The 25,515-nt window shown below is 49.7% G+C and overlaps 1 protein-coding gene and 1 non-coding gene across 3 annotated transcripts in view; one reads left to right on the top strand and one right to left on the bottom strand.

Moving 5' to 3' along the window:
* The window catches only part of ppp2r5ca (protein phosphatase 2, regulatory subunit B', gamma a), a 263,516-nt gene that overhangs the window by 79,210 nt on the left and 158,791 nt on the right, over positions 1-25,515 (top strand). For both annotated transcript variants that reach the window (XM_038776761.1, XM_038776753.1), the window contains exon 3: positions 5,852-6,014. In XM_038776761.1, the coding sequence (XP_038632689.1) occupies positions 5,852-6,014 (163 nt within the window). The remainder of the gene's footprint in view (positions 1-5,851; positions 6,015-25,515) is intronic.
* Positions 21,703-21,900, bottom strand: LOC119962560. Its single transcript, XR_005459914.1, has one exon. It is a non-coding gene; the product is annotated as a U2 spliceosomal RNA (small nuclear RNA).

Here is a 25,515-nt window from a genome sequence, read left to right as displayed (position 1 = left end):
CTGCCCTTCCCACCCCCCACACCCCACTGGGTCTCTCTCTCTCCCCACCACACAAACGCCGGGACTCGCCACTTCCGCAGCTGGTGAAACTGACGCCTATCGCGTCAGTCCGCTGCTGGCCCTTCCGGGAACGGAGATTGCCAGCTTAAAAGAAGGCCCGGACGCCGGAGTCATGCACACCGCTTTTTCCCGCCGGAAATGGGCGTCACGTCAGTCCGTGGAGAATTTCGCCCCCCGTCTGGTCTTCCCCTATCACCCCCGGGACACAGTCCTCTATCCTTGTGGCCAGTATCTTAGCCAGCAGTTTGGCATCCACATTCAGTAGAGAAATTGGCCTGTATGACCCGCATTGCTCCAGATTCGTCTCCCGTTTCAGGATCAATTAAATCGAGGCCTGCGATATTGTTGGGGGAGCAGGGGGAGGACTCCCTTCTCTCTTGCTTCATTAAATGTCCTCGCCAGCACTGGGCTCAATATCTCTGAAAACGTCTTATAGAATTCCTTCGGGTAGCCGCCAGGCCCGGGGCCTTGCCTGACTGCATGCCCTCCAGCCCCTTGATTATTTCCTCAATCTCAATTGGGGCTCCCAGCCCTTCCACCAGATCCTCATCTACCCTCGGGAACCTCAACTGTGCCTCATCCCCTCCACCCCAGCCGGGGGTTCCGACTCATATAATTTACTATAGAAGTCCTTAAACACCTTGTTCACCCCCGCTGGGTCCTGAGCTGGTGTGTCAACTCTTTTCCTGAGCTGGTGCGTCAACATTCTGCTTGCCTTTTCCCCGTACTCATAAATCGCCCCCCTTGCCTTCCTCAACTGTTCCACCGCTTTCCCTGTGGTCAACAGCCAAAACTCCGCCTGTAACCTCCACGTCTCCCTCAGTAGCCCTGTGTCCGGGGCCTCCGAGTATCTCCTGTCCGCCTGGAGTATCTCCTCCACTAATCTATCCCTCTCAGCCCGTTCGCCTTTTCTCTGTGGGCCCGTATCGATGTTAATTCCCCTCTCACCATTGCTTTCAGAGCTTCCCAAACCCTCGCTGCGGAGACCTCCCCCGTATCATTGGTTTCCAGGTAGTTCTGGATGGACTTGTTAACCCGCCCCAGCGATCCCTTTGTCCTCTAGCAACCCCACATCCAGTCTCCACAGCGGGCGTTGCCCTCTCTCCACACGAACCCGTAGATCCACCCAATGCGGGGCATGATCTGACACCGCAATTGCCGAGTACTCAGTATCCACCACCTCCGGCATTAGCGCCCTGCTCTGAACAAAAAAGTCGATGCGAGAGTATACCTTGTGGACATGTGAGAAAAAGGAAAACTCCTTCGCCCTTGGCCGTGCAAACCTCCATGGCTCTACTCCCCCCATCTGTTCCATAAACCTCTTCAATTCCTTTGCCGCAGCCGGCCTCCTCCCTGTCCTGGATTTTGACCGGTCCAATTCCGGATCAATGAATGTGTTAAAGTCTCCTCCCATGATAAGGTTATGTGACTCTTTAAGTCTGCGACCTTACCTAAAACTCGCCTCATAAATTCCACATCGTCCCAATTCGGAGCATATATGTTCACGAGTATCAGCCGCACCTCCTCCAGCTTCCCACTCACCATTATGTACCTACCCCCCTTGTCTGACATAATTCTCCTTGCCTCGAATGCCACCTGTTTGTTGATCAAGTTCGCTATCCTCCTGGTCTTTGAATCCAGCCCTGAGTGGAATACTTGGCTGACCCACCCCTTTCTCAATCTCGTCTGGTCTGTAACCTTTAGGTGTGTCTCTTATTGCATTGCCACGTCCGCCTTCAGCCCCCTCAAATGCACAAACACGCGAGTCCTCTTGACCGGCCCATTCAGCCCTCTAACGTTCCATGTAATCAGCCTGGGTCGGGGGGCTTCCAGCCCCCCTCCCCTGCCGACTAGTCATCACCCTTTTTAGGCCAGCCTCTAGCTCGCGCCCACTGCCTCCTCGAGCCCTCCCTCGGGCAGTCACCGTTCCCGACCTCCCATTTGTCCCCAAGTAACAATTCCTCCCCTGTCAGCCAAGCAGCTTCCCCCCCCCCCCCCCCCCAAGCAACAACGCTAGAAACCCAACCCCCCACGTCAAGCTCCAGCGTAACACCTGCTCACCCCCCACTGTGCTTCCAAGAATCAGCTGATCCATGCTGACTTGATAGCGCCCGCCCCCCCACCAAGCAGTCTGTCTCCCCATTGTTCTCTACCCTCTCCCCCCACATGGACAAACATTTAAAAGCATCACATTCCCCAGTAAATAAACATTAGAAAAAACAGTGAAGAAACAGCCACTTTGGAAAAATAATCACCCAAAAAACAGAACCAGCCCCAAACACCATCCCCCCTCTAACCAGCTCCCTGCAAGACAAAGTTACCTTTCACCATCCAAACAGCCTCTTATTACACATAGCACTACTTATATTTATACAACCCAGCACAACTAATTGCTGCCACAGTACTTCTCCAAGGCTTCAGTGTCTTTTAATTCACCTCCAGCCTCTTTTCTTTAACAAAAGTCCATACTTCATCTGGTGTCTCAAAGTAGAAGTCCCGTTCCTCACGTGTGACACACAGACGTGCTGGATACAGCATCCCAAACTTCACCCCCTTCTTAATGAGGCCCATTTTTGCCCCATTAAACCCAGCTCGTCTCTTGGCCAAATCCGTGCCCAGGTCCTGATAAATGCACAGCTCACAGTTCTCCCATTTGCTGCTCCATTCCTTCTTGGCCTACCGCAGAACGTGTTCCTTGTCCAGGAAACAGTGAAAGCGTACGACCATTGCCCTCAGTGGCTCGTTCGCTCGGGGCTTCTTCGCGAGGGCTCTGTGCACTCTCTCCACTTCCAGGGGCCATGGGAACACCTCAGCCCCATCAACTTCTCCAGCATGTCCGTCACATAAGTCCTCACATCCGATCCCTCACTGCCTTCAGGGAGGCTGACAATTCTAAGATTCTGCCTCCTGGACCTGTTCTCCAGGTCCTCCAGTTTCTCTTGCATTCTTTTCTGGCGGTCGTTCATCATCTCCACCGTGGTCTCCAGCACGGTTATGTACTCCTTGTGCTCGGATATCTTTTTCTCCACCCCCTGGATCGCTCTCCCGTGGGTCTCTTCATTCTGCACAACTTGATCAATCGAAGCCTTAATCGGGTCCAGCGTGTCCTTCTTCAGCTTGGCGAAGCAATCTTCGAAAAACTTCACCAGCTGCTCCGCCGACCACTGTGCCATCTCCTCCTGCTTCTCCGCCATGCTTTCCCGTGTTACCAGCTCTGCTCGCCTCTTCCTTATAGGTCTTTGTCTTCTCACACGACCACTTCTGGTCCAATTCTCCATACACCGGAGGGGGATTTCTCCTTACTGTCTCACTCTTCACCGGTTTTCCCATAAAATCCAGGAAAAAACTGGGAAAAAGGTCCAAAAGTCCATCACAGACGGGAGCTATCAAATGTGCGACCTACTCCTCCATGGCCGCCACCGGAAGTGGGGTTGCGGGTCGCTTACAATTCAAGGGACTTCCATTGGTACGCCGGAGGAGGCGGACACCTTTATTATGGAGCATGAACTTGGTTCAAATCAATTGATGCTTTGTTTGGTTTTTGACTACTGTGGGTTGGGAAGAATATTGGGGTATCCTATCCTCGGGGATGAAGTTGTGTTTTTTCTTCTCGATCCTGGGGAAGAGTGAACCACTAACAAATTCAGCTAGGTAGCGTGAGTGAGATGGAGGGGGTAGGAGTAGCTGCACCTGTCGAACCAGTCTTGGGTGGTTTTGACCAGTTTAGCATATGTGAATGGTTGGGGGGAGGGGGATTTGGTTATTTTTCGGGTGTCAGTATGTATACTTGCGTGGGGTGCTAGTTAGGCGAGGGGATGGGTGGTGGTGGTTAGTTGGCTGATGGTGATTACGAGATTCTCTGTTTCTTTCTGTGGGTGGGTTTGGTGGCAATCTTGGGTGGGCCTTGGGCCCGTTTTACTTTTATAGGAGCTTGGCAGCCCTTGGCGGTGGAAATGGCTGACTTGGATGAGGGGGGGTGTGAGAGGCCCCCAATTCGGTTGGCCACCTGGAATGTAAGGGGTTTGGGCGGCCTGGGAAAAAAGTTGAGTTTTTGCTCACCTAAAAATTTTTTAATGTTGATATGGTGTTATTGCAGGAGACCCATTTGCAGGTAAAGGATCAGACGCGACTGCGGAAGGGGTGGGTGAGCGAGCGAAGTGTTCCATTTGGGCTTTGATGGACGGGCCCGAGTGCAGTGATCCTTGTTAATAAACGGGTTATTTTTCGGCCACTAGGACCATAGCGGATCCCAGTGGAAGATCTGTGATGGCCTATGCACCAAATTGGGACGATGTGACATCGTTAGAAAAATGTTGACTTCCATTACTTACCTGTAAGACGTTTTACAACACCAGGTTAAAGTCCAACAGGTTTGTTTCGAATCACTAGCTTTCGGAGCACTGCTCCTTCCTCAGGTGAATGAAGAGGTGGGTTCCAGAAACATATATAGACAAAGTCAAAGATTCAAGATGATGCTTTGAATGCGAGTCTTTGCAGGTAATTAAGTCTTTGGAGGTCCAGACGGAGCAACTGGAGAGAGGGATAATCACAGGTTAAAGAAGTGTGAATTGTCTCAAGCCAGCACAGTTCGTAGGGGTGAGGGGGGCGTGGGGGTGCATGTATTGCAACATGAATCCAAGGTCCCGGTTGAGGCCATACTCATGTGTGAGGAACTTGGCTATACGTTTCTGCTCGGCGATTTTGCGTTGTCACGCATCCTGAAAGTCGTCTTAGAGAGCGCTTACTTGAAGATCAGAGGCTGAATGCCCTTGACTGCTGAAGTGTTCCCCGACTGGAACGTAATATTCCTGCCTGCCGATTGTTGCGCAACGTCCGTTCATCCGTTGTCGCAGTGTCTGCATGTTTGTTATTGGGCAGCCAGCATCGAGAAGGTGCTGGGATGGTTTGGGGAGCCGGGCCCATCTTCGGACAGATGGAGACAAGCCCCTGTAGGAGCTCTAGTCTAAGGGCTTTGGCAACTCGAGGTAGTACATAGGGCTCATCTAACTAAAGCTAGGATGAGCTGTTTCTTTTCTGAAGTGGAGGACAGGTGTGAGCAGTGTTCTTTGGGTCCTGCTAACCACACCCATATGTTTTGGTTGTGTCCCAGGGTGGCAAGCTTTTGGATCTCCTTTTTTAGCACCATGTCAGCGAATCTTAACGTTGATCTGGAGCCTTGTTCTTTGGTCATCATTTTCAGGACCTTTTCAGGCCGGGTTTGTACACAGGGGTGAAGGCGGATGGTCTCGCCTTTGCCTCGCTAATAGCCCGGAAGTGAGTTCTGCTGGGATGGAAGTATTCTGCTTCGCCCAGTGCCTCGGTCTGGTTGGGTGACCTTATGGAATTTTTACATCTGGAGAAGATCTCAAGTACACCATCAAGGGGTCGATCGATGGGTTCTACCTGAAGTGGCAGACATTAATTTCCTACTTTATTTCTCACCATCAGCTATAGGGAGCGGTTGGTTCTCATTGTTGGGGAAATTTGGTTCTGTTTTTTCTAATACTGCATTTTGTAATATCGGTTTTTCCATTTTATTGTGAATTTTGTTTGTTATAAATGAATATTCTTTAATAAACTTTTTTGAAAGATTATTTGACAGTTTTGATTTTAAATTATGAAGTCGCAGCTTTTGGGAAACCAGCTAGGCTACCATTTTGAATTGTAATCTTTTTAAATGGTGTGAATGATTTGGGATGCAAAGTGTTTAGAGAATTTGAAGTTGAATCATTGTGCTTTTCACCAATCTAAATTTTCCAGTAAGATTCACAAATACAATTTTTTTTTGCAGATCTCAAACAAGAGGCCCAACAACAGTACCCCTCCAACTACGCAGTTAACAAAGATAAAGTTTCCTGGACCTACAGCAGTAGTGAAGAAAGAAAAGCGTCACAGTTCTTCTAGGTTCAATATCAGTAACAACAGGGAACTGCAAAAGCTACCACCATTGAAAGGTAACATTTCTGTTCAGAGTCTTTTGAATTTAACGCTGAAGGCATTGGTATTTTTCCAGACTATTAAATTTCCTGTGATGCACATGGAACATCAGCATAAATAGTGCTGAGTGTCTCTCTGCTGGTTTCCTGTATGTTTCCTGTTTTCTTTTTTGTATCTTCTTCCCTCGCTATTCTTCCTCTGCTCAGTGGTAGAATTTCCACCTGAGTCATGGATTCAAGATCCACTCCAAGGACTTGAGGGCATAATCTAGGCTGGCACAATTGTGAATACTGAGGAACTGATGTACTGTGTAATGTGCTGACTTTCAGATGAGAAGGGCAGCACGCTAGCATTGTGGATAGCACAATTGCTTCACAGCTCCAGAGTCCCAGGTTCGATTCCGGGCTTGGGTCACTGTCTGTGTGGAGTCTGCACATCCTCCCCGTGTGTGCGTGGGTTTCCTCCGGGTGCTCCAGTTTCCTCCCACAGTCCAAAGATGTGCAGGTTAGGTGGATTGGCCATGATAAATTGCCCTTAGTGTCCAAAATTGCCCTTAGTGTTGGGTAGGGTTACTGGGTTATGGGGATAGGGTGGAGGTGTTGATCTCGGGTAGGGTGCTCTTTCCAAGAGCCGGTGCAGACTCGATGGGCCGAGTGGCCTCCTTCTGCACTGTAAATTCTATGAAAGTCCCCACAGCAACATTTATAATATTCCATAACTCTATTCAAAGAGGAGCAGGGGAGATCTCTTGGTTTTCTGAAAAACATTTATCCCTCAGCCAAAGCCTAAAACAAATGTTTTGATCATATTTCTGTTTGAGGAACTTTGCTGTGTGCACTTCTCGCCCATCTTTTCTGGAACTCCAGGTTTGTATCCCTCCCATTGGGTTTTTGCCCTTGGCACAGTACTAAATTGTCTCTGACAAAGTCACAAATGACACCCTGTATTGGAGTGCCAAAGGTGAAATATCCAATTTTGCCTTTTTTTCAACCTTTGACACAGTTGACCGCACTATTCCCCTCCAATACCCCTCCAATGTTGTCCAACTGGGTGGGGCAACACTCACTGGTTCCATTCCTATCTATCTATTCATAGCCAGAGTGGCTATTACTTGCAGTGGCTTCTCTCCCTTCTCCCACATTTTGATCTCTGCTATTCCCCAGTGATCTAACCTTGCCTCATTCTATATCATATCTACATGCTTCCTTTGGCAACATTATCTGAAAGCACACTTAGTTTCCACATGTACGCTAATGACACCCAGCTGTACTTCACTACAACCTCTCTTACTCCTCCACTGTCACTAAATGATCAAACTGCTTATCCAACATCCTGTACTGGATGAGCAGAAATTTTCTCCAATTAAATATTAGGATGACTGAAGCTATTATTCTTAGTCCCCATCTTGAAGTCTATTCTCTACCTACTGGCTCCATTCTTTTCCCTGGCAACCCATTTGAAACTAAAATAGACTGTTCACAACCTTGGTGTCATATTTGACCCGAGATAAGCTTAACTACACATGCGCATGAAGAACCCTTATTTTCATCTCAGTAACATTGCCCAACTGTCTCTGCCTTAGCTCATCTTTTGCCAATAATGCTCATTACATGCCTTCTAGACTTTTAAAAAAAATTTAGTACCAAATTTTCCAATTAAGGGGCCAATTCACCTACCCTGCACATCTTTTTGGGTTGTGGGGGTGAGACCCATGCAGACACTAGGAGAATGTGCAAACTTCACACGGACAGTGACGTGGAACCGGGATTGAACCCGGGTCCTCAGCGCTGTAAGGCAGCAGTGCTAACCACTGTGCCATTTTAGACTTTAAAAAAAATTTTGTGTACCCAATTAGTTTTTTCCAATAAAGAGACAATTTAGCATCTCCAATCCACCTAGCCTGCACATCTTTTGGTTGTGGGGTCGAGACCCACACAGACACTGGGAGAATGTGCAAACTTCACACAGAAAGTGACTCGGGGCTGGGATCGAACACGGGTCCTCAGTGCTGAAAGCAGCAGTACTAACCACTGGCCACAGTGCTGCCCCTTTACTTCTATACTTGTTAATTCCAATGCACTCATGGCTAGTTCCCCACATTCCACTCTCCATAAACATGAATTAAAACTTTGCTGTCTGTGTCCTTGCTTGTATCAAGACTTTCTTGTATCTCTGTGCTTGCTGGCCTGCTTTCTGTCTCAGGCAAATAACGCCTCAATTTTAAAATTCTCATTCTAGTTTTCAAGTCCCTCCTCTATCTTTGTCATCTCCATCCCCACAACCCTGAGATGCCTGTATTCCTCTCATTCTGACCTCTTGAGCATCCCCAATTTTAATTGCACCGCATTGGAGGCTTTGTTCAGCTGCCTGGGCCCTAAGCTTTGGAATTCACTCCCAAAATCTTTCTACCGTTCTTTCTTCCTTTAAGATACTTCTTTAAACCTATCTCTTGGACCAAGCTTTTAGCCTTGTGCACTAATCATCTTATGTGGCTTGGTGTCTAATTTTGCTTTCTATTGTTTCTGTGAAGGACATTGGGCTGTTTTATCATGTTAAATGTCCAATATAAATAAGTTGTTGCAAATGGGCAGTTGGATAGCCAATATTACAATTAGTGTACTTGATCCCACCACGTTTGATACCGTTGTCTACATTTAAGACCATTATACACTCTGACCCTTGTCGCTAAATGGCATGCCATTCATTTCCACTGCCTTAAATTTAAAACATCGGCACTGTCTTAAATTTAAGAATTTGGGCAGACAATTGTTTTAATCAGTCATTGCTGGCTGATCTACCAAAGATCGCGGGAGCAATTCAGCGGCCATATTGCGCGCAGCATGAATCCGGGCCTAACTGGCGAATCGCACGTGGGCCTAAAATTGGGCTCTGCACCTGGAATTGGGCTGATCGTGAGTCACCCAACTTACTCCATATGGCGCAACCTGGATCTTGCCCTGGCTGGGAGAGATCCAGATCTGAATATTGAGCCATTTGGCTCAGTTAAATACACAGAAGTCAGATTCACCTGGCGCCGGGACTCACCGGCTGCATGCTGGGAGACCGCGCCAGGGTGCCGTTTCGTACTGGTCCACACAAAAGTGGACTAGGTGTAACAACGCGCAGAACAGCCTCCCCGAACAGGCGCCGGAACGTGACGACTAGGGGCTTTTCACAGTAACTTCTTTGAAGCCTACTTGTGACAATAAACGATTTTCATTTCATTTTGTGCTTGGAGACGGGGCATGGTGGCACCTTGGCACTGCCAGCCTGGCTCTCTGGTAGTACTTCCTGGTCGCAATGGTAGTGCCTGGGTGCCAGGTTGGCACTGCCAGGGGTCAGGCCCAGAGAAGTGGTGGGGTGTGGGGGGTAGAATGAAGATGGGGGCAGCTGGTCAAAATGGCACCCCAATCTACGAGGAGCCTTTTCTGCTGGCGAGTTGACCGAGGCCGAAAACACCTGCAAAGTCCCGTTGAATAGTGGAGTGTTTTTCAGAGCTGCAGGTGCCAGGAAACACCCCACTAAATGTGCAAGTCAGTTAGATTGTGGCCAGAATTTTGAGTCCTACTCTCCATTGATTGGTAAAAAGATTTAGGAATGTAAAGATGCCACCTTCCTTCACAACCTATTTTCTTAACTTCTCTCCCCTGCCTCCCAACAAGTTTAAGGACCTCATAGATTTCTTTTCGTCATCAGTCCTGCTCCTGCCCTTTTCCTAGCCTGCTGGATCAAACTTTAAATGTTTCCTGCTGCTCTAGCCTTCGCCGTACGTCTTTCTGTAGATTTATCCCATCCCCTACCTTGGTCTCTTGAGTTCACCTTGTCCATGAGACCCACCTCCAGCTCCATTGATCTTGATCTTATTCCAACCTAACTGTTAACCACTTTGTTGTCCTTCCTGAAGCCCATGTTAGCTGCGATTGTTAACATGTCCCTCTCTTCAGGTACAGTTACCCCTTCCATCAAATCTGTTGTCACCATCCCTTCCAAAAAAGTTAATCCATGGCACCTGTCCTTGCAGGTTAGCACCCAAAGTTCTTGCAGTGTTGCAGCCTCACAAATCTGTGCCTATCTTTCCCAGAACTCAATTTTTGAATCCCTCCAGTCAGATTTCCATCACCACCACAGTACCGAAGTTGCATGCTATCTTATTAGAGTGTGACAAAGGTAAACAATCCCTCTTCATTCTTTGCCACCTATCTGCAGTCTTTACACGGTCATTCCCATGACGTTCCACCATCGGCCACGTGAATGCGACTGTACTTGTCAAAGCCACAAATATGGCGGCACGGTGACGCACTGGTTAGCACTGCTGCCTCATGGTGCCGAAGATCCAGGTTCTATCCTGGCCCTCGGTCACTGTCCGTATGGAGTTTGCACTTTCACCTCCATAACCCAAAGATGCGCAGTGAAGATGTATTGACCAGTCTCAATTTCCCCTCAATTGGAAAAATTTACAAAAATCAAAGCCACAAACAATGTAACTGGTAAATAATCCCTCCTTGACTTGACAGCATCTGTCAACACAGTTGATCACACCATCCTCCAATGCCACTTGTTCAGCTGGGTGGACTTGTCCTTGCTTGGCTCCAATTTACCCATCTAATTGTTGCTAGAGACTCCCTTGTAATGGCTTCTCCTCCCGCTGTCACACTGTTGCAATTGGAGCCCACACAAGGAAATATTTCTCATCTACATATACCACTCAGTGATATTATCCAAGGGCACAACAAGTTCCACATGTATGCCAATGCTACTCGGTTTTACTCACTACCACCCATCTGGACCTCCCCACTCTCTCTGTCACACTACTTTTCCACTTTATATATTGGATGAGCATAAGTCTTGAGCTGGATACTGAGAAGACTGATGTCATTTATTCCTGCCCTCTAGATCTCCATACGTGCGTCGCACCGTCTTGTTCATGGCCACAGATCAAACCTGAAGTACCTAACCTAAGGAGTTGACTGATTGTCCAGGTTGCTTTCCCCCTGCTTGATACATCACAGTATCCAAAGCTGTATCACACAGCTGCAACATATTCTGTCCTGCTATCTCTGTTGTATTTTGTTAACTAATTAGGGTTTGAAGTTCTATTTGAACAACTTTTATGAAAAGTAAAACGCTCTGACAGTTTAGTTTATTATTATTTTAAGATGGTCTATTCTTCAAATTCTCGGAATTAATTTCGTACTCACATTTCCACTTAAAAGTGTGACTTAGTTGAAGCTATTAAATTTTGAAATTTCCAGACCACGGTATGCTCCAGTTTCCTCCTACAAGCCCTAAAAGACGTGCTGTTAGGTAATTTGGACATTCTGAATTCTCCCTGTGTAGCCGAACAGGCGCCGTAATGTGGTGACTAGGGGATTTATACAGTAACTTCATTGCAGTGTTAATGTAAGCCTACTTGTGACACTAACAAAGATTATTATTAAGTTACGTGGAATGTCATGTGTCTTTGCAAGTTTGGATGGTTCCACATAAGTCATCAAAATGCTTGATGATTAGCTGTGAGGAAGGATACGTTTTGTTACATTCGATAACTGATCTTGAGCAACTTTATGAATTCAACCAGCAATGGTGACCTTCCTGCTAGTCGCCCTACCTTTGGAGATGCCCTGTGGCTTTACGAGCGGGCACTGCTTGAGGAAGAGGAAGAAGCTACAGCAGCAGAGTGGGCAGAAGCAGCGGAGCGTGCTGCAGAGGGACAGGTGGTAGCCACACAGGTTGGAGAGCCAACCGCCCAACAGGCTGATGAGGAGATGCAAAGGAGACACCGCATGAGACCTTGCGTGTATCGGCACCAACTATCCTTTGAGAACCTTCCGGACTGGGCAAGCCGTCAAAGTCTCCAGCTGAGCAAAGAGACCGAGCGACATATCCACCAGATGATAGCACACCTGGCACCGTGGTGGTGGTATAAGGGAGGACACCCATTCCTGGTGGCCGTCAAGATGACGGTTCCCTGAAGTATTACACCACGGGATCCTTCCAGGACGAGTGGGGAACTGTCTGGGATCTCATAGACCTCTGTGCACAGGTGCATTTGCATCGTTACGGAGGCTCTATATGCCCAGGCAGCACAATACATTCCCTACAATATGGACCGAGCCATCAGGCTATCTGGGCAGCGGGGCTCGCCGCCATCGCTGGGATGCCCCAGGTTCAGGGGGTGATCGACTGGATGCATGTCCCCCTACAGGCACCTGCAGTTGACCGGCAGCTCTGCACAAACACAAAGGGGTTCTGCTCTATGAACATGCAGCTGAAATGTGACCATCAGCTACGCATCATACATGACTGCACCTGATACCCAAGCAGTGTGTATGACGCCTTCATCCTGACAATTCCTTGGCTAGGGGGTTGGCTCCTGGGCGACGGGTTATCCACTGTCCACTTGAGTTGTCCCTGCATGCGAGCTGGCTATTCCATCACACGGTCCCATTGAATCCCTGGGGTGGCGCGGAGGGAAGGGAGGTCGCCGAGGTGGAGTTCGGCCGCGGAAGTAGACCCTGCTTAGTTGTAGTTCCCCATGACGTGTGCTCCACACAGCTGATCTGGTACAGCAGGTGGAGGTAGGAATACCCTAGGGAGCGGGGGTCTATGTGGAGACCAGGCCATCCATAAGGTCCGCCCATTCCTTCCCCTTCCCTGGCCAGCCCAGACCAGCACACACCTCACACCCATCGTACAAAGAACTGAGGCACCCATCGTGCAGAGAATTGAGGTAACAGGTGTTTAATGTGAACAAATATATACAGATTTGTGCCCTAGCCCTATAATAAACTGTGCCCTGCACCCATGGTAACTTAACTAGTGTCTAACTTCCTGGCATTGTGGGCCCTAACGATATGTCTAGCTGGTTCCCCAGACAGTACAGCAGGAGTGGAGGTGGCCTGTGATTCCTGTCCTGCGACCTGGGTCCCTGTTGGCAGATATCCTCTGGCGTGACTGGGTCTAGTTCCTCGGGTTGGCCTGCTATCCGACCGTCCGCCCCCTCGGGTATCCCTACCTCCACCTGCTGTACCAGATCAGCTATGTGGAGCTCACTTGTCATGGGGAACCCCAACTAAGCGGGGTCTACTTCCGCGGCCGAGCTCCACCTCGGCGACCTCCCTTTCCTCCGGGCTGCTGACCCGACCAGGGCCCTCTGCTCGGCTATTTGTAAGCGGCCGGAGGTCTGGTGGACTCCCTCCTGTCGTCTCCCGCTCCTGGCAGTTACACACGCGCACACACACACACCTAGGGCACCCGGCCATGGCGGCCGGTAGAGTTGCCAGCATGTGGGGCAGGGTTCCCGTACCGGTCTCCCTGAACAGGCACCGGAATGTGGCGACTAGGGGCTTTTCACAGTAACTTAATTGAAGCCTACTTGTGACAATAAGTGACTATTATTATTATTAGGGCGGGTGTTCGGCCGCCTCCTGGTTGGGGGGGGTGGGAGGGGCTAGGGTTATGGGTGTGTGAGACGGGGGTTAGTGCCGGGACACAGTGCTGCCTACTGACCCTGGCCGCCCTGAGGACGTTGTGACGTTTCGCCCGGCACTGCTGGCCGGCCCAGACTATGTTGCCCACGTCGCTGGCGGCCTCTGACACCTGCGCCCAACAAACAGGCACGACAAGCAGGCGGCTGGCTGCCTCCTTACTGGGCCGGGTATAGGGTCAAGCGCCTCTCCTCCACTGTGTCCAGGAGAGTCTCCAGCTCGGCGTTGGTGAAATGGGGTGCCACTCTCCTTGCTGCCATCTTGTTGGCTGGGTTGGTGTATGTGTTGAGTGAAGTGTGTATGTGTGACTGCAACTTGTCAGCCTCCTGAGTGTCAATTGTGGAGCCGACGAATCCAGCATGCAATTTCATTTTACACGCTAATCTCTTATGTGGGACTTTGTCAAAATCCTTCTGAAACTCCAACACTTAGTCTCAGAAATGGAGAATCTCGCCGACAATGTTTTGGCCTCAACTACTTTCTGTGGTATCGAATTCCACAGGCTGACCACTCTGGGTGAAGTAATTTCTCCTCATTTCTGTCCTATACAGTCTACTCCATAACTTCAAACTGTGACTCCTGGTTGTAGACACCCCCAACATGGGCAACATACTTCTTGTATCTATCTTGTCTAGTCCTGTTAGAATTTTATAGATTTCTATGAGATCCCCCCTCATTCTTAACTCCAGCAATTAGAATCATAACTAACTCAATCTCTCCTTATACGTCAGTCCTACTATCCCAGAAATCAGTCTGCTAAGTGTTCTCTGCACCCCCTTTAGACCAAGAACATCCTTCCTCTGTAAGAAGATGAAAACTGCACACAGTATTCCAGGTGTGGCCTCACCAAGGCCCTGTATAATTGAAGCAAGAAATCCCTGCTCCTGTACTCTAATCCTCTCGTTATGAAGGTGCACATACCATTTGCCTTCCTTACCACCTGCTGCACTTGCAAGCTTACCTTCAGTGACTGGTGTATGGGGATACAAGGGTCTTGTTGCACATCCCCCCCCCCCCCCTCTCAATTTATAGCCGTTCAGATAATAATCTACCGTCTGTTTTAACTGCCAAAGTGGATAACCTCATTTTTAGCTGAATTATACTGCATCTGCCATGCATTTGCCCACTTAATCAACTTGTCCAAATCACGCGGAAGTATCTCTTCATCCTCCTCACAGCTCGCCCTCCCATCCAGCTTTGTGTCATCTGCAAATTTAGAGATATTGCATCTTGTTCTGTCATCAAAATCATGAATATATATTGTGAATAGCTGGCGTCCTAGCATCGATCCCTGTGTTACCCCACTAGTCACTGTCTGCCATTTAGAAAAAGACCCATTTGTTCTCACTCTTGTTTCCTGTCTGCCAACCAGTTTTCAATCCATCTTAGTACACTACTCCTGATCTCAAGCGATTTAATTTTACACGCTAATTTCTTATGTGGGACTTTGTCGAAATCCTTCTGAAACTCCAAATAATTACATCCACTGTCTGCCCCCACCATCAACTCTACATCCTTGAAAAATTCCATTAGATTTGTAAAGCATAATTTCCCTTTCATCAATTCCCGTTTACTGTCCGATCTTGCCAGTGTTTCCAAATGCTCTGCTATAAAATCTTTGATAATGGATTCTACAGTTTTCCCCACCACTGATGTCAGTCTATTATTCCCTATTTTTTCTCTAACTCCCTTTTTAATTAGTGAGTTAGATTCGCTACCCTCTGATCTGTAGGAACTGTTCCAGAGTAGTTTATTGAATCGTGGGAGGATGACCACCAATACATCCACTATTTCTCAGGCCACTTCCTTAAGTACTCTCGGATGTAGATTACCAGGCCCTGGGGATTTATCGATTTTCAATCCCATCAATTTCCCCAACAACATTTCTCTACTAATACTGATCTCCTTCAATTCTCTCCCCCCCCCCCCCCCCCCCCCTCACTAAACCCTGTGTTCCTCAACATTTCTGGTATCTTATTTGTGTCCTCCTTTGTGAAGACAGAACCAAAGTATGTATTTAGTTGGTCAGCCATTTCTTTGTTCCCCATTATAAATTCCCCTGTTCCTGACTGCAAGGTACCTACAAATGTCTTCACCACATACCCACAGAAGTTTTTACAGTCAGTTTTAATGTTCCCTGTAAGCTTACTCTTCTATTCTACTTTTCCCTTCTTAATAAATCCCTTGGTCTTGCTGAATTCTAAACTGCTCCCAATCCTCAGCTGTTATTTTTCTTGGATAATTTGTGTGCTTCTTCCTTGGATCTAATACTATATCTAATTTCCCTGATAAGCCATGGATTGGCCACCTTTCCCATTTTTGCGCCAGACAGGAATAAACAGTTGCTGCAGTACACCCATGCGCTTCTTGAATGTTTGCCATTGCCTGCCCACCGATACCCTGTTAAGTTACACTTCACAATCTATCATAGACAACATGCGCCTCATATCATTGTACTTTCCTTTATTAAGATTCAAAGCCCTGGGGCGGGATTCTCCGACCCCCCCCCCCCCCCCCCCCCCCCCCCGCTGGGTCAGAGAATCGCCGGGGTCCGGCATGAATCCTGCCCCCGCCGTCTCCCGAAGTCACCGGCACCAGAGATTCGGCGGGGGCAGGAATCGCGCCGCGCATGTCGCGCCCCCCCCCCCCCCCCCCCCCCCCCAGCGGTTCTGCGGCCCGCGATGGGCCGAAGTCCCACCACAGTCATGCCGGTACCGCCGGCGTGAATCAAACCACCTACCTTACCAGCGGGATCAGGCGACGCGGGCGGGCTCCGGGGTCCTGTGGGGGGTGTGGGCCGATCTGGCCCCGGGGGGTGCCCCCACAGTGGCCTGGCCCGCGATCAGGGCCCACAGATCGGTGGGCGGTCCTGTGCCGTGGGGGCACTCTTTTCCTTCCGCCTTCGCCATAGTCTTCACGATGGTGGAGGCGGAAGTGACCCCCTCCCCTGCGCATGCGCGGGGATGACGTCAGCAACCGCTGATGCTCCGGCGCTTGCGCGGACTTCCGCTGGCCGGCGAAGTCCCTTCGGCCCCGGCTGGCGTGGCACCAAAGGGTGTTCCGGCCGGCCGGCGGGGCGCCAACCACTCCGGCGCGGGCCTAGCACCTCAAGGTTAGGGCTTGGATCCTGGTGGGAAAGAAGGTGTCGTTTGAGGCGTTGAAGGTGGTGGCTGACAGTGGCGGGAGGTACGTGATGGTGAGTGGCAAGCTGCAGGGGGAGCGGGTGGTGTTGGTGAATGTCTATGCCCCAAATTGGGACGATGCGGGGTTTATGCGGCGTATGTTGGGCCTGATCATGGGGGGGGGACTTGAACACAGTACTGGATCCCCCATTGGATCGATCCAAGTCCCGGACAGGTAGGAGGTCGGCGGCGGCTAAGGTGCTGAGGGGATTCATGGACCAGATGGGGGGGGGGGGGGGGGGGGTGGACCCCTGGAGGTTTGCGAGGCCAAGGGCCAGGGAATACTCGTTTTTCTCCCATGTACATCAGGCCTACTCGAGGATTGATTTTTTTTGTCCTGAGCAGGGGGTTGGTGTCGAGGGTGGAGGATGTGGAATACTCCGCCATTGCCATTTCGGATCATGCCCCGCACTGGATGGACCTCGGGCTGGAGGAAGAGAGGGACCAACGTCCGCTCTGGCGCACGGAGGTGGGGCTGTTGGCAGATGAGGAGGTGGCCGGGAGGGTTCGGGGGTGTATCGAGAGGTACCTCGAGGCCAATGATAACGGGGAAGTTCGAGTGGGGACGGACTGGGAGGCATTGACGGCGGTGATGAGGGGGGAATTGATCTCCATCCGAACCCATAGGGAGAGGGGGGAGCAGAGGGAGAGGGAGAGACTGATAGGGGAGATGGTGCAGGTGGATAGGAGATATGCGGAGGCCCCAGAGGAGGGATTGCTGGGGGAGAGGCGTAGCCTTCAGGGCAGATTTGACCTACTGACGACCAGAAAGGCGGAAGCTCAGTGGAGGAAAGCACAGGGGGCGGTGTATGAATACGGGGAGAAAGGGAGCAGGATGCTGGAGCACCAGCTCCGGAAGTGAGACGCGGCCAGGGAGATTGGGGGAGTGAGGGATAGAGCTGGGAAGGTGGTGCGGAGGGGGGTAGATGTCAATGGGGTCTTCAGGGACTTCTATGGGGAACTGTACCGGTCTGAACCCCCGGTTGAGGGGGGTGGAATGGGGCGCTTCTTGGACAAGCTGCGATTCCCGAGGGTGGAAGAGGAGCAGGTGGAGGGACTAGGGGCGCCGATCGAGCTGGAGGAGGTGGTCAAAGGGATAGGGAGCATGCAGTCGGGGAAGGCGCCGGGGCCGGACGGGTTTCCGGCGGAATTCTATAAAAAGTATTTGGACCTGTTGGGCCCCCTGTTGGTCCGGACCTTTAACGAGGCAAGGGAGGGGAGGTGGGCTCTGCCCCCAACTATGTCGCGGGCGCTGATTTCCTTGATCCTGAAGCGGGACAAGGACCCTCTGCAGTGTGGATCATATAGGCCGATTTCGCTGCTGAATGCCAATGCTAAGCTGCTGGCAAAGATCCTGGCCACTAGAATAGAGGATTGTGCGCCTGGGGTCATTCATGAGGACCAGACAGGGTTTGTGAAGGGAAGGCAGCTGAACACAAACGTACGAAGGCTCCTCAACGTCATTATGATGCCAGCTGTGGAAGGGGAGGCGGAGATAGTGGTGGCATTAGATGTGGAGAAGGCCTTCGATAGGGTTGAGTGGGAGTATTTGTGGGAGGTGTTGGAGAGGTTTGGGTTTGGGGAGGGGTTTAGCGAGTGTAGCCACAAATAGGAGGAGGTCGGAGTACTTTCGGCTGTACCGGGGGACGAGACAGGGGTGCCCCCTGTCCCCCTTGCTCTTCGCGTTGGCGATTGAGCCCCTGGCCATGGCATTGAGGGAGTCAGGGAACTGGAGGAGCCTGGTGCGGGGTGGAGAGGAGCATCGAGTGTCGCTGTATGCAGACGACCTGTTGCTGTATGTGGCAGACCCGGTGGGGGGGGATGCTGGAGGTGATGAGGATTCTTAGGGAATTCGGGGGTTTCTCGGGGTATAAGTTGAACCTGGGCAAGAGTGAGGTGTTTGTGGTGCATCCGGGGGATCAAGAGGAGGGGATTGGTAGGCTCCCATTGAAGCAGGCAGGGAAGAGCTTCAGGTACCTAGAGGTCCAGTGGCGGGGAGCTGGGGGGTCCTGCACAAGCTCAACCTCACAAGGTTGGTGGAGCAGATGGAGGAGGAGTTTAAGAGGTGGGATATGTTACCGCTGTCACTGGCGGGGAGGGTGCAGTCCGTTAAGATGACGGTGCTCCCGAGGTTTTTGTTCCTGTTCCAGTGCCTCCCCATCCTTATCCCGAAGGCCTTTTTTAGGAGGATCAACAGGAGTATCACGGGATTTGTGTGGGCGCATGGGACTCCAAGGGTGAGAAGAGTGTTCCTGGAACGAGGCAGGGATGGGGGGGGGGGGGGGGGGCTGGCGTTGCCCAACCTCTGTGGGTACTACTGGGCTGCCAACGCGGCGATGGTGCGTAAGTGGGTAATGGACGAGGAAGGGGCAGCATGGAAGAGGATGGAGGTGGCGTCTTGTGTGGGCACGAGCTTGGTGGCGCTAGTAACGGCGCCGTTGCCGCTCCCTCCAACGAGGTATACCACGAGCCCGGTGGTGGCGGCTATCCTCAAAATTTGGGGGCAATGGAGACGGCACAGGGGAGAAATGGGGGGCTCGATGGAGGCCCCGATACGGGGGAACCATCGGTTTGTCCCAGGGAGCATTGATGGTGGATTTCTGGGCTGGCACAGGGCAGGGGTTAGGAGGTTGAGGGACCTGTTTGTGGAGGGGAGGTTCGCGAGTTTGGGGGAGTTAGAGGGGAAGTTTGGGCTCCCCCCGGGGAACATGTTTCGGTACATGCAGGTTAGGGCGTTTGCCAGGCGGCAGATGGAGGGGTTCCCCTTGTTGCCCCCACGTGGGGTACGGGACAGGGTGCTCTCGGGGGTGTGGGTCGGAGGAGGGAGGATTTCGGACATATACTGGGTAATGCAGGAGGTAGACGAGGCCTCGGTGGTGGAACTGAAGGGTAAGTGGGAAGAGGAGCTGGGTGAGGAGATTGAGGAGGGGACGTGGGCGGATGCCCTGGAGAGAGTGAATTCCTCCCCTTCCTGTGCGAGGCTTAGCCTCATACAGTTCAAGGTGCTGCATAGGGCCCACATGACTGGGTCGAGGATGAGCAGGTTTTTCGGGGGAGAGGACAGGTGTGCTAGGTGCTCGGGGAGCCCAGCGAACCACGCCCATATGTTTTGGGCGTGCCCAGCGTTGGGGGAGTTTTGGAAGGGGGTAGCAAGGACGGTGTCGAGGATGGTGGGATCCAGGGTCGAGCCAGGCTGGGGACTCGCAATTTTTGGGGTTGCAGTGGAGCCGGGAGTGCAGGAGGCGATAGAGGCCGGTGTTCTGGCCTTTGCGTCCCTAGTAGCCCGGCGGAGGATCTTGCTCCAATGGAAGGATGCGAGGCCCCCAAGCGTGGAGGCCTGGATCTCTGATATGGCGGGGTTCATTAAATTGGAGAGGGTGAAATTTGCCCTGAGGGGATCAGTACAAGGGTTTTTCAGGCGGTGGCAGCCTTTTCTGGACTTCCTGGCGGAACGGTAGGGAAATAGGCCGACAGCAGCAGCAACCCGGGAGGGTGTGCACATGGGTTTGGGGAGGGTGCTATCTCTTTCCCTTTCGTTGTCTGGGTGCTCTTTTGTTTTTTTTTGTTTTTTGTTTTTGTTCTTTCCTTTTGTTTAAAGTTGCTCTTGAAGCTGGGGGGGTATTGTTCATGGGGTGTTACCGCGGTTGTTTGTTAGTAGAATTAAGATGTTTATATTTTGTATTTTGTAAAAATTTCAATAAAAATTATTTTTTAAAAAAAGGTTAGGGCTTGGCCCCTAAAGGTGTGGAGACTTCCGCACCTTTGGGGCTGCCCGACGCCGGAGTGGTTCACGCCACTCCATCCCGCCGGGACTCCCCTCGGGTAGGGGAGAATCCCGCCCCTGGTCTTAGAATCAACTACGTCACTCTCTAGGTTGCTGAAAAATTCTATCATGTTACGTTGGCTCATCCCCAAGGGATCTAGCACAACTAGATTACCAATAATTCCTTTCTGATTACAATACCCAGCCTAGGGTGGCCTTTTCTCTAGTTCCTTCCTCAATGTTTTGGTCCAGAAAACGATCATGTATACACTCCAGGAATTCCTCCTCTACGGTATTGTGACTAATTTGATTTGTTCAATCTATATACAGATTATATCACCCATAATTACAGATGTTTCTTTCGTGCTTATGGCTCTAATTACCTGTTTAATGCCATTCCCAACATCATCTACAGCAGGGGTGGGCAAACTTTTCCGTGCAAGGGCCGCATTCAGAAATTCACAATTCACAAAGGGCCGCATAGTATATTAAGTAAAATAATTACGTCACCCGGTTATGATTCTGGGCGCCTCATATAGAACATAGAACAGTACAGCACAGAACAGGCCCTTCGGCCCTCGATGTTGGACCAAGCAATGATCACCCTACTCAAGTCAACGTATCCACCCTATACCAGTAAGTAACCCAACAGCCCCCCCACCCATTAACCTTTTAAAAAAAAAAATTAAAAAAAAAAAAAAAAAAAATTTTTTAAAAAAAAAAAATTTTTTTTTTTTTTTTTTTAATGACTTGGTGGGCCGCAGAAATACCTTTGGCGGGCCGCATGCGGCCCGCGGGCCGTAGTTTGCCCACCCCTGATCTACAGTTTTGGGGATGATATAGTCTATATACAACTCCAACCAACATTTTTTGCTCCTTGATGTTTCTCAGCTCTACCAATACAGATTCCACATTGTCAGAGCTAATATCCTTTCTCAATATTGCATTAATTTCCTCTAACCAGCACTGCAACATCACCGCCTTTTCCTTTTTGCCTATCCTTCCTAAATACTGAATATCCCTGGATGTTCAGTTCCCATCCCTGGTCACCCTGCAACGATGTCTCCATAATCCCAACTATATCATACCTATTTACATTGATTTGCGCATTAATTCATCCACTTTATTGTGAAGGCTCCACGTGTTAAGGCACAAAGCCTTTCTGCTCATCTTTTTAACAATACTTGCCTCATTTCCACTATTTTTCACTGTGGCCATGTTTGAATCTCGCCCTTGGTTTCTCTGCCTATCACTTTTCTTTCTATTTTTTTGTTACTTTTTCTGAGTTACAAAGCCAGGGCTCAGAGTGTGGTCAGGGGCGAACCCCTAATCCACCTCCTTGCCTGCTCCAAAAACCAATTCAAATTCAAATTCAAATTGAATCCAATTCATGGTCCCCACAAGAGAGACATACCAGATCTGAACCAAAAGGCTACTACACTTGACCTTAGCCAAAAGGCCGTGAAGTGATGCCTATCACTTTTCTTACTCCCCTTTCTGTCTTTTGTTTTTGTCCTTGATTCCTCCTCCTCTGACTCCTTGCATAAGTTCCTATCCCCCTGCCATTTTCGTTTGCCAGGATGAAGGGCCTAACATCAGTAGTAGGGAGAATGCTAGAGTTACCATAAAGGATGTGATAATAGGACACTTATCAATGGGATTAGACAGAAGTCAACACAAATTTATGAACGGAAAATAGTGTTTCACAAACCAGGTTTTTTGAGGACGTAACAAGTAAAATAGATGAGGGTGAACAAGTGAATGTGGTGCATTTGGATTTTCAGAAAGCTTTTGATAAAGACCTCATGGTAGACTGGTACAGAAGGTGAAGTCACATGGGATCTGAGGTGAGCTGGCAAGATGGATACAGAACTGGCTTGGTCATAGAAGACAGAGACTAGCAATGGAAGGCAGCTTTTCGGCTTGGAGGGCTGTGACTAATGGTGTTCCACAGGGATCAGTGCTGGGACCTTTGCTGTTCCTGCATGACTACTTGGAATCGGTGGAGTGGTCCATAGTTAAGAACTCAGCGACCAACCTAAATGAGTATGCCACCACCATCACAGACTTTATCAGCAAATGTGTAGAAGATTTGTGTGCCAAAGAAGGTAGTACGTACGTTCCTCAACTGGAAACCATGGCTTAATCGGGAGTTTGACTCCCTACTGCAGGCTAGGTCTGAGGTGTTCAAGACTGGCAACCCTGACCTATGCAAGAAATCCAGGTACGATCTCGCAAAGTCATCAGGGATGCTAAGAGACAATATCAGACCAATCTAGAGTCACAAACTAACGTCACAGACTCGCATGGGTTTTGACAAGGCTTAAACAACATAACGGGCTATAAAGCGAAGCCGAGTAGAAATTCTGGCAGCAGAGCACCCCTCCCCGATGAACTCAATGCATTCTATGCTCGGATCGAGCAGGAAACCATCAAACCACTGTCAACTGCCTCAGCAGCCTCGGACATACTCATACCCACCGTCGCAGCTTCCGCAGTCAGATCGGCCTTCTTGAGAGTGAACCCTCTGGTCGTGCACTCAGACCCTACGCAGATGTATTTGTGGACATCTTCAACCTCTCCCTACACCATTCTGAGGTCCCAACCTGCTTCAAGAAGACCACCGTCATACCGGTGCCAAAAAAGAACCAGGCATCGTGCCTCAACGTCTAGCGTCTGGTGACCTTGACATTCGATCATTATGAAGTGTTTCGAGAGGTTGGTCATGAGGCACATCAACGCCATATTCCCAGAATGCCTAGATCCATTGCAATTCGCATACCGCCACAATCGGTCCACAGCAGACATAATCTCCCTAGCCCTACACTCATCCCTGGAACATCTCTACAACAAGGACTCCTATGTTATACTCCTATTCATTGACTGCATCTCCGCCTTCAACACCATATTCCCAGCCAAGCTCATATCAAAGCTCCAAAACCTAGGACTTGGCTCCTCACTCTGCAACTGGATCCTTGACTTCAATCAGTAAGGATAAACAACAACACCTCCTCCATTAGAGTCCTCAACACCAGGGCCCCGCAAGGCTGCGTACTTAGGCCCCTACTATATTCCCTATACACACACAACTGTGTGCGGCAAAATTTGGCTCCAACTCCACTTCCACGTTTTCTGATGACGCGGCCATAATGGGACGGATTTCAAACTAGTCAGAGTACAGGAGGGAGATAGAGAACCTAGTGGAGTGGTGCAACAACAGCAATCTCTCCCTCAATGTCAGCAAACCTAAAGAGCTGGTCATTGCTCACTGGGCTAAATCGCTGGCTTTTAAAGCAGACCAAGCAGGCCAGCAGCACGGTTCGATTCCCGTACCAGCCTCCCCGGACAGGCGCCGGAATGTGGCGACTAGGGGATTTTCACAGTAACTTAATTGAAGCCTACTCGTGACAGTAAGTGATTTTCATTTCATTTCATTGACTTCAGGAATCAAAGTATCGTACACAGCCCTGTCTTCATCAATGGGGCCGAGGTGGAGATGGTTGACGGCTTCAAATTCATAGGTGTACACATCACCAACAATCTGTCCTGGTCCACCAATGTCGATGCTAAGAAAGAACAGCAGTGCCTATACTTCCTCAGGAAACTAAGGTAATTCGGCATGTCCACATTACCAGCTTTTACAGATGCACCGTAGAAAGCATCCTATCTGGCTGCATCACAGCCCTGGTATGGCAACTACTTGGCCCAAGAACGTAAGAGTTGTGAACACAGTCCAGTCTATCATGCAAACTTGTTTCCCATCCATTGATTCTTTCTACACCTCCCGCTGCCTTGGGAAAGCAGGCAGCATAATCAAAGACCCCTCCCACCTGGCTTATTGACTCTTCCAACTTCTTCCATCAGGTAGGGGATACAAAAGCCTGAGAACACGCACTAACAGATGCAAAAACAACTTCATTCCCGCTGTTAAACAACCCTCTCATGGACTGAACTGATCTCTTCACGCATCTTCTCTACTGAATAGTATTACACTCCTGTATGCTTCACCCGATACCTGTGTCTATGTATTCACGTTGTGTATTTATGTTTGCCCTATGTTTTTTTCATGTATGGAATGATCTGTCTGGACTGTACACAGAACATTACTTTTCACTGTACCGCATTTCATGTGACAATAAAGAAATCCAATCCAATCCACTGTAGTATATATAAATGATTTGGAGCAAGTTTATGGACGATACAAAGGTTGGTGGAATTGTGGATAGCGATGAAGACTGTCACAGGATACAGCGGGATATAGATCGGTTAGAACTTGGGCGGAGAGATGGCAAATGAGGTTAATCCGGACAAATATGAAGTAATGCATTTTGGAAGGTCTAATACAATGGGAAAAATATACAGTAAAAGGCAGACCCCTTAAGAGCATTGACATAGAACATTACAGCGCAGTACAGGCTCTTTGGTCCTCGATGTTGCGCTGACCTGTGAAACCACTCTAAAGCCCATCCACACTATTCCCTTATCAGCCATATGTTTATCCAATGACCATTTAAATGCCCTTAATGTTGGCAAGTCCACTACTGTTGCAGGCCCTTACTACTCTCTGAGTAAAGAACCTACCTCTGACATCTGTCCTATATCTATCTCCCCTCAATTTAAAGCTATGCCCCCTTGTGCTAGCCATTACCATCCGAGGAAAATGGCTCTCACTGTCCACCCTATCTTATCCTCTGATCATCTTGTATGCCTCAATTAAGCCACCTCTTAACCTTCTTCTCTCTAACGAAAACAGCCTCAAGTCCCTCAGCCTTTCCTCATAAGATCTTCCCTCCATACCAGGCAACATCCTGGTAAATTTCCTCTCCACCCTTTCCAATGCTTCCACATCCTATAATGCGGCGACCAGAACTGCACGCAATACTCCAAAAGCGATCGCACCAGAGATTTGTACAGCTGCAACATGACCTCATGGCTCCGAAACTCAATCCCTCTGCCAATAAAAGCTAACACACCGTACGCCTTCTTAACAACCCTATCAACCTGGGTGGCAACTTTCAGGGATCTATGTACGTGGACACCGAGATCTCTCTGCTCATCCACACTACCAAGAATCTTACCATTAGCC

The sequence above is a fragment of the Scyliorhinus canicula genome, chromosome 2 (assembly GCF_902713615.1).
Source record: "Scyliorhinus canicula chromosome 2, sScyCan1.1, whole genome shotgun sequence".
Lineage (NCBI taxonomy): Eukaryota > Metazoa > Chordata > Chondrichthyes > Carcharhiniformes > Scyliorhinidae > Scyliorhinus > Scyliorhinus canicula.
The sequence above is the reverse complement of the archived record's forward strand: the minus strand, read 5'-3'. Positions and strand labels throughout refer to the sequence as shown.